Source organism: Colias philodice, chromosome 16 (assembly GCF_061535455.1).
Source record: "Colias philodice isolate Cphi_HAF_F1 chromosome 16, ilColPhil1 Martin Lab GWU primary, whole genome shotgun sequence".
NCBI lineage: Eukaryota > Metazoa > Arthropoda > Insecta > Lepidoptera > Pieridae > Colias > Colias philodice.
Window position 1 is genome coordinate 7,246,709 of NC_143101.1, and position 14,109 is coordinate 7,260,817.

At 31.2% G+C, this 14,109-nt stretch overlaps 1 protein-coding gene across 3 annotated transcripts in view; it reads left to right on the top strand.

Annotated features, from left to right (window-relative positions):
• The window catches only part of Pde8 (phosphodiesterase 8), a 156,741-nt gene that overhangs the window by 90,080 nt on the left and 52,552 nt on the right, over nt 1–14,109 (top strand). For all 3 annotated transcript variants that reach the window (XM_089704805.1, XM_089704804.1, XM_089704806.1), the window contains one exon: nt 677–765. In XM_089704805.1, coding sequence (XP_089560931.1) covers nt 677–765 — 89 coding nt within the window. The remainder of the gene's footprint in view (nt 1–676; nt 766–14,109) is intronic.

The following is a 14,109-nucleotide window of genomic DNA, read 5'->3' on the forward strand; positions in this document are numbered from 1 at the left end:
ACAAGGTATAAGCAAAACAAAATTACTTATCAGGAACACAAAAAGCATTCGACATTATAAAGTGGCTACACTCGTAGAAAATATATATTTAAAACAACATTTTAAACGTTACCCAATCAAAAAAAAGAACATTTAATGAATGCGGCTACACTACTGCAGGTTTTTATAGAATCGATATCGTTGTCAAGATTATTTACGATTGGACGAAAGTATGTCATAACTATTTAACTACCCTACAATTACGTCTAATGAATTTTATGCAAATTGAAAAAGTTCCAAGTATCTGTAATGAAAATACTTTCAATCTAAACTAATTTAAATGAGTGAAGAAATTTATGAGACGAGATTTTTAACCAGATTCTACTCGTAGATATTTTTATCAGATTACACTAAACCGGTATTAAAGTTATTAATTAATATCAAATCATCATCAATCACAGGACATTTCGGTTTGTTTGTATCTAAGCTGTGCTAATATTTTTTAAACTAATTCATTAGTCTTAATTCTTTTAGTTTCAATAATGTCTCTAGAATCATAATGATACTAGAACAAAATATGTTAATAATCAATCTCCAATTTTATATACTTATCCCATCCTAATATTCTCATATTACGAAACTTTGTTTGCTAATATACCCTCTATACCATTGTAATAAGAGCTATATTCACTTTCAGGTAGTTCAAGTGGGTCCCCAGGAGCCCGCGCTGGCCGCCGCTCCTCCCTTGCCCTCACACCAGAGGACGAGCCGCTAGTGGACGTCGCCGTAAGTGCATGCCTTTTGATTTCACTTTGGATCTGAGATTAATTACTTATTGATCGTAATATTATAGTATATCAGATTAAAGGCCTATTCAAACAGCGGTATCCGCTAGCGCCGTGGCCTGGGTATCAGTACGCGATTATAGTACAGATATATTATTCTAGGTACATAAGAGATATTAATCGCGTAACCGTCAGGATACCGCTACCCAGCCAGGCCTTAATGTTGGTCGTGTCCTACCTCTGATACCTACCCGAAATGAAATAAAATAAAATGCTAAAAATAAACGATTGCTTCCAAGCAACATAGAAAGAAGTAAGTACTGCCAGAGTGGCCAAGTAGTACATTGACGTCGCTCTTCTATAGGTAGTGGTAAATTGTTCTCCAATCGTTTCATATATGTAAATACAATTTTAAATAAATACAAAACAAACGACATAATAATAAAACACAATCACATACCTCAAATAAATTACCTTATCTGTCCGTTTAAACCTAGTTATATTGTTACATAAATCTTAGAATTGCTGGGTCCAGACTCCAGTATGAACAGACAGGCGTAATAGGTTTAAGACTAGTCATATCTGAAAGCTCAGAATCTAGACTTTAGTCACTACATAGTATAAAACAAAGTCGCTTTCTCTGTCCCTATGTATGCTTAAATCTTTAAAGCTACGCAACGGATTTCGATGCGTTTTTTTGAATAGACAGAGTGGTTCAAGAGGAAGGTTTTTGCATTTAATTTATTAGGTTTTAGACGAAGCGTGCGAAGCCGCGGGCGGAAAGCTAGTCAATTATAATTTAGAAAGTGTCACGATGTTGGCATTCAAACAACGTACAACAACGAATGAATTATCTTCCATGACTCATTATCATATGTAGTACCTAGGTAATGATTTCAAAACTTTGTTTTAATGAAATTAACTCTTGTATGTAAGTTCATTACACTTATCAATCTTTAATTGGGCTCCATGATGAACTGAAATGTAAAAAGAAGAAGCCCTTTAAGATCTTGACCATTACTATAAGTTCAAATAGAAATAACAATTATAAAATAACAAATAACACATTCTAACATATCTTACAGTATCCATCTTAATTACGGCAAATAATAATAAAAAAAATCAGTTTTGGTTATCAGTAAACTCTTTCAATATTTAATTTAATATAATGAAAGGTAAAGTAGCAGTTGCTATATATTGTAGTGTGTCATCATATTATCATATGATAGGAATACGTCAGAGTTATTATGATTAGATTATAATTGTTTTTTCTAGATGACGTTTAATTATTAATTATCAAAACGAATACATTATTTTATAACAATAAAATCTCTTTAAAATCTCCAAGCAAGAGTCTCAGATAGTATAATTGTAGATATGTAGAAATAACAAGATCTACTTGTAGACTCATAGTTTGAAAAAAAAAATCAAATATTGAATGAAATAAAATAACATCACAATATAGATTAGGAAATAAGTAATTAACCAAGGGAAAACGCAACTGAATGTCCTTTACAGTTCACGATTAAATTAGCTTGAATTTAATATTTATCAGTAATCAGTGCCGTAATAATCGATAAATTGAAATTAACAGCTTCTTATCATCACTTATCTTTAATAGCTATGCGTAAAGTTACTTATTGTATTGTCTTAGTGGAATACAAACTCCCCAAGTAATCAGGTGTGAATGTGATAGTGATTTAAATGGTTTAGATTAAAGTGCTGTGAACATGTTATACTTGGAAACGTGACAATGGTTTTATGGTTCAAATAATCGATTCATTTGAGTTATTGAAATATCTCATATTTTAATAACAACTCCTTAGCAATGACATCGTTATCACGCTCTATAAATCAGTGAAAATACGATTCCTTTGATATTACAATAATTAATTGACGATCTAAATATATGACGTACTAAACCTTGAAACAATATTGTAACAGAGATTAGAATATTTGCTTTCAAAATATGTACTGCTAACAAATACAGGCTGTTTAAAATGGAGAACGATTCAAATAATCAAAATGGAGTAATTGTGGATAACGAAGTGAAAAAAACGGGTTGTTGGGCGAAATTCAAAAGCCTCTTTGACGACCGAGGGTTCGATTTGGAGTACGAGTACAATAATGGGCATTCTGCGAATATTTCAAGAGATAATACAGAGAGTGAAGGGTACAGGCGGTTGGATAGGAATTCTGTTAATAAAGCGCCGCCAGAGATCGTCGATGTAGACGGGGAATTGAGTGGCGTTATTAATTTTTACGAGCAATTCGCGACGATAAGTGACGAAGTGAAGGAGGAAAGTGCGGGCTTGTGGCTGAGGTCCACTGTGAGGAAGAGGGTGTCTATGCGACCGAGTTTGCTATTGACAAACATCCTCGAAGAGAGCGCTGACGGCGACGGTGATTCTGTAGGAGTAGTGGTAAGGGTTTCATCATGTATTTATGCAACTGCGCTTATATAAGACGTTGCTTAGATGCTATCGACACTGTACTGACATAATACGTGTCTCTTCACGGTGAACAAATGTAATGTTATGGTAATGCCTTCGCTGTCACCTCTTTTGATTTATGGAAATCTTTGACTTTGAATGTTAGACAAGCACATTTTAACAGATACTTAGAAAAATGTGAATATCATGGCTCTTAGGAGTGTAAGATCACGGATCAATTATTTCTATAATAATATTTATTGTGATATGTTACTATAAATCATTACTAGATATCAATGCATTGTAAAGTAAATAAATAAATAAAATTAATAATGAAATTAATATTATCAATCTATATGGGGAACGGCTATCACACAATAAGTGAGGTTCATACGAGTGCTATGCTAGTTTTCTCTACATTACATTTTAAACATTCAAAAATGGTTAATTTTTCTTACAACAATTTACTTTTCACGATATTACCTGTACAATATTGAATAAATATTATAAACCTTAAACCAACACATAAATAGAGTAAATTTTAATCACGCACGTAATAAATTAAAGTCTCTCATAAATTATATTATCAATTTTAACGTGAAGCTTTCACCGCTAAATATTTATACCGAATTTATTTCAACGGTATTCGTGTTGTTTGAAGTTGGGAATTTGGGAATTTAATACATAAGTACTCTACCGCTACATTATTCGCATTACATTATCCAAACTACTTCATCTAGTCTCACTTTGAAGCCAAAGAAAATTCCATTTCATTACCGATATGAATCAAACGGGAACTGTATTATTTCACAAAGGGCCACATTGCAAGTATAAGGAATTAATATATCCCTGTATATGTAGTTCCATTATCATCAATGGAATCCCTTTTATCTCTATAACTCATCTTGTCATCATGTCTTCAAATTAATCTCATTGAAGCTTAATCTAAAATGGCCAATAGTGAACAATATCAACCACAAACTAGCATATTTTTATTAATCTGGTTCTATAACTTCACTAATAGAAAGTAACTATTTCACCAATTGCTTAATAAGTAATAATTTTGGGTGTTAAATAAAAGATCGGTGGTAAGTACTAAGAATAACAATGAACTCTTATAATCACTGACAGAATTGTACCTGCGATAAAATCAATTTACGCATTTATGGAACGTCGTAATTACTACGACGTTTAACTTTTCATATATTTATAAAGAATTTATCGTCTCATCCTTAAGTTCAATATTTTTTTAATAGATGGCTTATTTTTGTAAATAGCGAAGAATTTAAATCATTAAAATAAAAGGCAATTATGTCATTAGAAGAATTTATATCTATATGTATATGATGCCTATATATTACCCGTTAATATACTAGAAAGTAGAAACTAAATAAATAGATTTCTTTTAGAAATTCATGTTCATTTTGCGATCTCTGTAAACACTAAGCTGCGTCATGGGACATTAACTACAAATTGATATAAAGTGTGATTCGCGAGTACTGAAATTGACATTGATCTCGTTCCCCGCCATGACACTAACGGGGAAAAATAGCGTACATTTAAACTTATCTGTGGAGAGCTCTATTTTTTATTATAAATACTTTACATGTTTCAAAGTAATTTATTTATAGTTCGTAGCTTAATTTATTTGTTAAACTTTCATTATGGTAATTATTATTATCTATACTACAAGCAAATGTAATTCAATTGTCTTGTAATATAAATATGTATGTACTTAAATAAATGTATTAATTATTTTTTATCGGAATGTTTACTACAATATAACACTTAATATCCCTTACATAGAACACAATTAAGTTCATCAACTTCTGTAAAAGTAAATAATTATAAACAACAACAGTGACTTTGAGTGACGTAAAACATAAACGCCGTAAAATATTACTCAAAACATTCCATTACGCCTTAAAGTTTTAATGTAAATAGATTTTAATTAATCTAACGTAAATGGCTGACGTCCTGTCAATTAGGGAAATTGTTTTTCACTTCTAACTAATGGAATAAACGGTGCTAATGAGAATAGTTTTAACAATAATTATAACTATTTAAACTTGTATATAAAATTTTCGTGTCACAGTGTTAGTTGCTTGGTCTGAAAGTTGGTTGGTCTGACTGGTCAAACTGGTCTGAATCAAAATGATTTATTTTTATCTCTTAGAGTTAAATCTTAACAAAGTTTGTCGAGTCAGGTAGTTATTTATAAAATAGTTCAGTTCCAATTGACACTCACTATATTAATCCTTAAAATATTATTTTGAATATTACATACTAGCTGTTCTCCGCGGTTTTACCCACAGTGCTTCGCTCCTGTTGTTGGTCTTAGCGAGATGATAATATATAGCCTATAAGCCTTCCTCGATGAATGGGCTATCTAACACCGAAATAATTTTTCAAATCGGACCAGTAGTTCCCGAGATTAACGCGTTCAAACAAATAAACTTTTCAGATTTATAATATGAATAATTGAATAAGTAGTATAGATTGTGCGGGAGTAACCCATAGTCCCATTTGTGAAGACAAAACTGACTAAATTACAAATTAACCAATAGCCGTGATTCTTTTATTTAGGTGTATTTTACCTTACCAAGTTATATTAACCCACGAGGAATCTCTATTGAATCGTGTATCCACATAGCTTAGATACTAAAATCCCAGTCACAACGCCTAGGTTATTCAGAAATTCACACCGTTCTCGGATGTCCATTGAAGTGAACAAAGCCTCACGAACCGAATGTGTAATTTTCAATACATGCTGAATGGTCAACGTGGAAGAATTTAGCCTTTCAGTTACAGAATTGGTTTTGCTTATAGAGTAGAATTTATGGGGAATAATATTATGTTACCTAGACATACAATTTTCTCCACTCGAGCAATAGGTTATTAAATAAAAAAAACATTTTTAAGATTTTATATACACGTTGCGTACAAATAATATACTATTTATATAGTTTAATTTAACAAAATATCGAAATTTCTCCTAAATTAAGTGAGATCCTTTACTTAATTAAATTAAATCGTAAATTTTTGTGATTAATATTCAGTGGCCATAATCCATAATATTATAATATTAATAGTAACTAAGACCGTAAAGAATTAATTGTCTGACGACAAGGCTCCGCTTAAAGCTGGGCTCATTTTCTGAATTTTTTATTTGTATTTGTAGGTGTAGTGTTGTTCTGTTTGCACTCACAATATCTAAAACATGTGGGTCGATTGTCCTTATATTAAGTAAATATATTTTAATTATGATTATACAAAATAAATCGTATAATATACTACGATATATCACCAGTGAGTAGGCGTTAAGTCTCCGGAGAGCCACCTACGCAGAGAATTCTCATATATATTTGTTATTAAATTCCCATAACTATAATAAGATTAATTTATCACGTATTGAAAAGAATTTTCCACGAATCAAACCCGATATTTCATGAGAAAAAATAAGCTATAAGTCATAAGAAATATCGTGTATGTAGTCGAAAATAACGAATTTAAGGTTTTATCTTTTCAAGTAAGATTGTTTTAAATAAAATACAGTATGATTAAATGTACCTATTCAATATTAATATATCAAACTAGTCGCTTCAGACAATAATAATTGAATTAATTATTTATTATGAACGAGCATTATTATGGCTCACATTGGACGACTACCAATTTGATCCCTATTGACCCAATACGTTAATTAGGTCATCTCTGAATCGAAAGAAATAATTATGAAATAAGACGTTTTAAATATGACTATACAGGGTGTAATCGTTAAGTGTGCACAGGCGATTATTCCGTAACTATTGCAGATATCAATGAACTTTATACCTACTGATATCGAAAGCCCTTTACCTAATGAGTAAAATGACAATAACAACTTTTAAAAAATAAAACGGGAAATATCCAAAAAAGTTACATTAAACACTCCATTGTCACATTACATTGATAATGTCCTATAATATTTATTTATAATTTTCCATACATTTTGTGCTCAAAGCAAATGTTCGAAGTGACGTCCTCGTTTTGGAATACCATTGTATTTAACATCGAGCTCGGTTTACAGTTTCTAAATGAATTTTTATTAAAATTTGCGAAGTAATTTAAGCACAAATTCAAAAAAAGAACCAAAATTTTTCATATTACATGTTTAGGATAGTCATATCTCATACTAAATATATGGGAGTGTTTGGTGTAAAATTTTTGGATATTTCCCGTTTTATTTTTAAAAAGTTATTGTTGTCATTTTACTCATTAGGTAAAGGGATTTCTATGTCAGTATAAAGTTTTTTGATATCTGCAATAGTTACGGAATAATCGCCTGTGCACACTTAACGATTACACCCTGTATATGCATATTACATATCATATGTTTTACGATTTGAATAAAACACTATACATAGCTATATTTCTTAAGTATTATTTATTAATCGCAACGGGCGCATACGTACGTGATAAGAATGTTCTAGATTCAGTGTCTACGCCAAATTTGATGGTATCCCATTTATTTAATTGAATTGTACTCATGGCCTTATATATTATTTTGAATCTATTTTTACAAGCTGGACTATTTCTCACAAAAGATCGTGACACAAAAGTTTATGTACTTAAGAGTAATGAGTGTAAAAACGAACATTAAACTATGAACTAACTGCTAACATGACAACAAACTTTATCTTTCAGCTATTTGCGAACAAATTCACTCAAAAAGCGTACAAACTTTAGTAATATACAAACCTGCTTATGAAAGGTACTCAAACTTTATTATTAAACCATTGTAATGTTATATTTAACTTATTTAGTATAACATATCCAAACTGTTTGCCAATTTGTTATAAAATTGTGTTCATCTAGCTTCAGGTTAATGTCAACGAAAATTACATGACGGAGAATTATCATTAGGCTACGTAGGGACTCGCGTACATAACATTATAATATTATGTATTAACTATTAAGCGATGCACTTTGATGAAAGAATAGAATAAAAATTTATTTTCTACTTATACAGGGTGTCCCAAAAAGTAGTGATGAACGAAAGCTGGGAGGTAGAGGACCAAGAGGGCTATCCGAATCACCCCCATGTGTGTTATGCGATTTTTCGTATTTTCGGAGTTATTACATTTTTTTCAATTTTTCATCTATCGCCGAGTACGATGAGATTTTTATTTATTGTGACGTGAATTATTGCGCTAGATGCTTGATTTTTTTTGTGTGCTAAGCTGAAAGATAGGCCAATTCAGTATGGTAACATTTACTATCGTTAGATCTTCGAATGGAATAAAAAAAAGAATTAAATGCCAAGAAAGATAAAATTACCCAGTATGTTCATAACTTCAAGGGCCCATAAAAAAATGAAATCACAAAAAAAGGTTTTCCATTTGGCTTTTAAAAACTTGCTCTATCGATCAGGTAGCTACCCTAAAAATTTCATTTTATTATTCTGAAGGCTTCAATCGAAAAATTGAAATCTAAATGTGGTAAGTGCAAAATTTTTATTAACATGATGATCATTAAAACCAATAAATAGGTGTTTAATTACCAGAATTTTTTTTAAAAAGCCCCGCTGTTACTCAATGCAAGTGCGACATCACCGTAAAAAGTTGTCTTTTAAATGTCTGAATGCTTTTTTATCATTTTTAATGGTTTCTTCTGCTACTATGAATTTCCGGGTTATTTCGTCCAAATTGTGGCATTCTCTCAAGTAGCCGAGGTCTTTTTAGTATCCCATTAAAACAAATCAATGGGGTTTAGGTCGAGGGACCGTGGAGGCCGGGCTTTAAAGCAGGCATCACCGGCGCATGCGCAGGCTGCAACGACCAATCCATCTTTCAGGGTATTTTTGCCCTTTAGCCTGGCCTCCATGGTCTCCGGACATAAACCCTATTGAATTTTTTCCGTGGGGATACTACAAAGACGAGAGACTGCCACAATTTGGACGAAATAACCCGGAAATTCATAGTAGCAGAAGAAACCATTAAAAATGATAAAAGAGCATTCAGACATTAAAAAGACAACTTTTTACTGTGATGTCGCACTTGCATTGAGCAACAGCGGGGCTATTTTAAAAAAATTCTGGTAATTTATCACCTATTTATTGGTTTTAATGATCATCATGTTAATAAAAATTTTCCACTTACCACATTTAGATTTCAATTTTTCGATTGAAGCCTTCAGAATAATAAAATGAAATTTTTAGGGTAGCTACCTGATTGATAGAGCAAGTTTTTAAAAGCCAAATGGAAAACCTTTTTTATGTGATTTCATTTTTTTATGGGCCCTTGAAGTTATGAACATACTGGATAATTTTATCTTTCTTGGCATTTAATTCTTTTTTTTATTCCATTCGAAGATCTAACGATAGTAGGTAAATGTTACCATACTGAATTGGCCTATCTTTCAGCTTAGCACACAAAAAAAATCAAGCATCTAGCGCAATAATTCACGTCACAATAAATAAAAATCTCATCGTACTCAGCGATAGATGAAAAATTTTAAAAAATGTAATAACTCCGAAAATACGAAAAATCGCATAACACACATGGGGGTGATTCGGATAGCCCTCTAAGTCCTCTACCTCCCAGCTTCAGTATATCACTACTTTTTGGGACACCCTGTATATGCCTTGATTATTATCCCTCAGTAATTTAGGTACTCTACGTAGTCGTAGTGTGATGGTAATATTGCGTGAACAGCTTTTGAAATTTAATCATATACCTATCCATTTATTATTTGAACTTTAGCGTGTTTACAGATGAAAGTATAAGAAGAAAGTAAAACGTGTACCTACCACGTTTTACTTTCTTCTTAATTTATAGTAATTAGTACCTATAACATATTTATTAATTTGTTATATCTTTGAATTACAAAATCATTGTTTATAATATTAATGATTAATAATTGAGATAAAATAATTGCGAAGAGATATTATGCTTGGTTATGAAGGTAGTTATAAGAAAGAAGTATTCCTGCCTTTGCATTAAAACGTAACATTTAAAATTCGTAGACTAAATTTGCCCAGTAAATTCCTGTGATTTATGTACAACGCAAATAAAGACTGCCTTACCCTTCACTGAGATTACCCAAAGGTAGTGGCTTTAGTACGGCTTAAACAATTTGTTCGTACAGTTATTTTGGTCGCTTTTCAAGCATTCGTGCGTGGTTGTGATTGTTTAAACTCACAAGTACTCATTAAAGGTGAATAAAAATAAAACATCTTTATGGTTAAATAATCGTGTTGGTTTTAACCTATTACTTGCAAGAATGCCATTTCGATAATTAAATAAATCGCAAATCTCATGATACAGTTCCTACAATGTCCATACATCATATTCATAGTGAGTTCCTACAATGACACTACATCAAATAGTTTAATTGATTACGCAATATAATTGATTTAATATTACTAAATACAACATGTGTTCAGTAAAATCAAACAGTGACAAATGATATTACTATAGACGTCCTCTACCTGTCGTGACTACATTTATGCACACTGCACATTGACATATTATTAATTATTATTGATATTAGCCATATATATTAAATTATGCTAAACGTATACTTATTATGCTAAATGAATAGGCAGCACAATTTATTAAAATTCCTTGATTCATATGCTAGAGAGACAAAAATAGAGTTCATTGATAGAGTTGCCTTTTTATCATAATTTAAAACAAGAGCGTTAGTGAACAGCACACGTGACACAAGTGAAACTTCTTTGGCAAGATTCACTATACCAAAATCGTCGCCTTACTCCATGACGTGACGATATTGCCATGACGCGACCATGAAATTTTACTCTCAACGCGCCTAAAGAAAGTCTCAATTTTGATAGATATATTACCTACGTATCTACTCATGTTAGCTACTTTATCACATCGGAAATAATAAATTTTACGCATTACAAATAATGCGTAAAATTTACCTACATCTAAATAACGTACCACAGACCACAGTGGAATCCCGGGCAACAGATAGGCCTATAGTCCAAGCAGACAGAATCACGTGCGCGATATAGTTACCTACTACATAATCTCTTGAAAACATACAAGTTGAACTAATTAATCTTTACATTATACAACAGAGTTTTATTACAATAATTTGACCAATAAATAATAAATCTCTGCGGCATCGTATCGCCATATTGAAACCATTCATTACAGTAATTGGAACGAATGGCCAGAGTTGTGGGAGCTTATAATATAATAAACCGAATACGGCTTATAATATAATAATAAATGGAAATTCCAAATTATTTGTGAAATATTAATTGTATTATACCTACTAAAATAATGGTATTTGCATTTAAATGTATATTTATAACATGTTTTTAAGACGTTGAATAGAAGGAAATATTTAGGCATAACGGAGTACGGACATACATTTAACTTTTATATTATGTACATTTACACAGTTGTTATCTTGAAAATGTGGAAAAATACTTAATTTGAAAAAGATCGTAAAAGCAAAGCTTTTAGATATAATATTCGCATGTACATTGTACTCTGGAGTCTGGACATGTCTTAGATTGGCCTCGAGTGTAATTTAATCCTGGTTTTATGAAGGTACACTAGGAGGATAATATGGTTTATGGCAACCCTCTCTGCTCTTTGAATATATCGGTGTTTAACATCTCTGGGTAATTGTTTACAAGAATCATTTATCCATAGCCAATAATTTTTGATTGAATTGAATTATTTCTATACAACAGAAAAAAATCATTTAAAAAATATTTTTTGCATATATACATACTCTTACTTATATACATATACCTACGCAATATATAGAAATGTTTTATTGTCATACATGTGAATGTTTGATTTCAATTGTAGTCATGATTTACATTTTACATATTAATCGTACTAACCCGTAGATATGCAATATAATTCGACTCAACGAATCGTGTAAATTATTCCATTTTGTATAAAATATAACGTAAACTACTAACAAGCTAGCTGAACTAAAACTGAATCAAGCTTGAATAGAATAGGATTTTATTATCCTACTTTGTCCTAATTCCATGTTCCGTAAAATTATTTTCTACACGTGTTTTCGATCCTTCTAATATTAGAAATATAAATTCATACCAAATACACCTTATAAAATATACATTTATTATTTAAGTATAAGTACAAGTCAATAACTGCGTTAAAAACAACCGACTTCAAACTTGCACTTGCAACATTTACAAATACAGACAAAAATGCTCATAAAATAAAAACTACTGGGCCTATTCGAATAAAATTTTTATGGGACCAATTCGACACCATCCCGCATCGAACAAAAAAAGAATCACGTAAATCGGTTCAGAAACCACGGAGTAATCGGTGTACATACATAAAAAAAAAAAAAACATACCGGCCGAATTGATAACCTCCTCCTTTTTTTTGAAGTCGGTTAAAAATAGCACGTTATTCTCTCTATATCAATCTTTATATTATGAGACTTTTCTATCTTAATTATTTCCTTTTTTTCCTAACAAACTTATCTGAAGATCTGTTCGGAACAATACCAGCTGCAGAATTTAGATCCGCTGCTATTGGTCATATCGTGATTATATAGCCTTCCTGAATAAATAGGCTATCTAACACTACAAACAATATTTTAATCGGTCCAGTACTTTCTAGGATTAGCGCGTTCGAACAAAAAAAATATTTAACTTTGAATATTAGTAAAAAACTATATATTTACAACATAGCAATGCAAAACTTTACGTATCTGAATGGAAACAGACAATTTAATATCCAAATATCTATCATACAAGTACTAAGTACTTATGTGCATTGAACGATGCCCTCATGACCTACACACATCTCACGTACCATCTCTAGCAATGCATACAAAGTAGGATATTTCGTAATAAAACCTTATTCGTCTCTTACCTGTCCTATATTTAATCTGTACTATTATAAAATGATATCAAGCATGTATTGACGTTCAATTGTAATAATATTAGCTTGTTGTTGATTTGATTACCTACGTGAAGACTGGCTACTACTCGTGAAGCTTTTTACATTTTCTTACAGGAACAAAAACGCAAGTAAAAGCTAGTATGTATTAAGTACCTACATCATTCTGTTGCATTTAACTTTGTGTCAACATATACTAATAATTTTATTGTTAATCGGTAAAAAAGAAACAATAAACGTAAATTAAGGCACTTAAAAACCATAAATTGGGCGAAATCTTATCAACTACTTTGCAAAACTGAACACAAACATAAAATATAAAATTATTGTGATTTCGCTTGCTAAAATTTATATTTTCCAAATTATCAGCGCGAATAAATAAAATACGTACTAACTAACTAAAAGTAGTTATGCATAAGAAATACTTTTGTAGCTGCATTAACGAAAAATAAAATGTAAAGAAAATTAATTATCTTATAAAATCTTCAAATGCCGCGTAATAATGCATGAAGTTATTTATACTCTTTTATAATGATTACGGATTCCTTAAGACAATAATAATCCATATTTATTCGAGCCCTTAGCCTAGCCTTAATAAATAAAATCAATTTTAGCTAGGCAAAATTTTCCAAGCTCACTGTAAATTTGTATTATTATTCGCACTGCAACTAGCCGTATTGTAATGCAACAATACACACCGATATCACGTTATGTGAAGCGGTGTTACAGACAGAATACCAAACATCCCGGCTTTGTCATATAGGCAACGTATAGGTGTCAAGGTTTCAACCCGACCTTCTTAGGAATTGTTGGAGAAATTCTATTGAAAACGAACATATTTTGATACTTTATATTCCATATTTTTATCGAAGTCTCGTTGAACCTGAATATTTTCCCCTTATTGCTTTGATTATTGTAATTTGTAAGGTTAGCAGTGTTTTGAGCCGTCGTTCAACCTTTTTTGTTACAGTATTATCATGCGTGTTGTAAATGGTAGTTTCG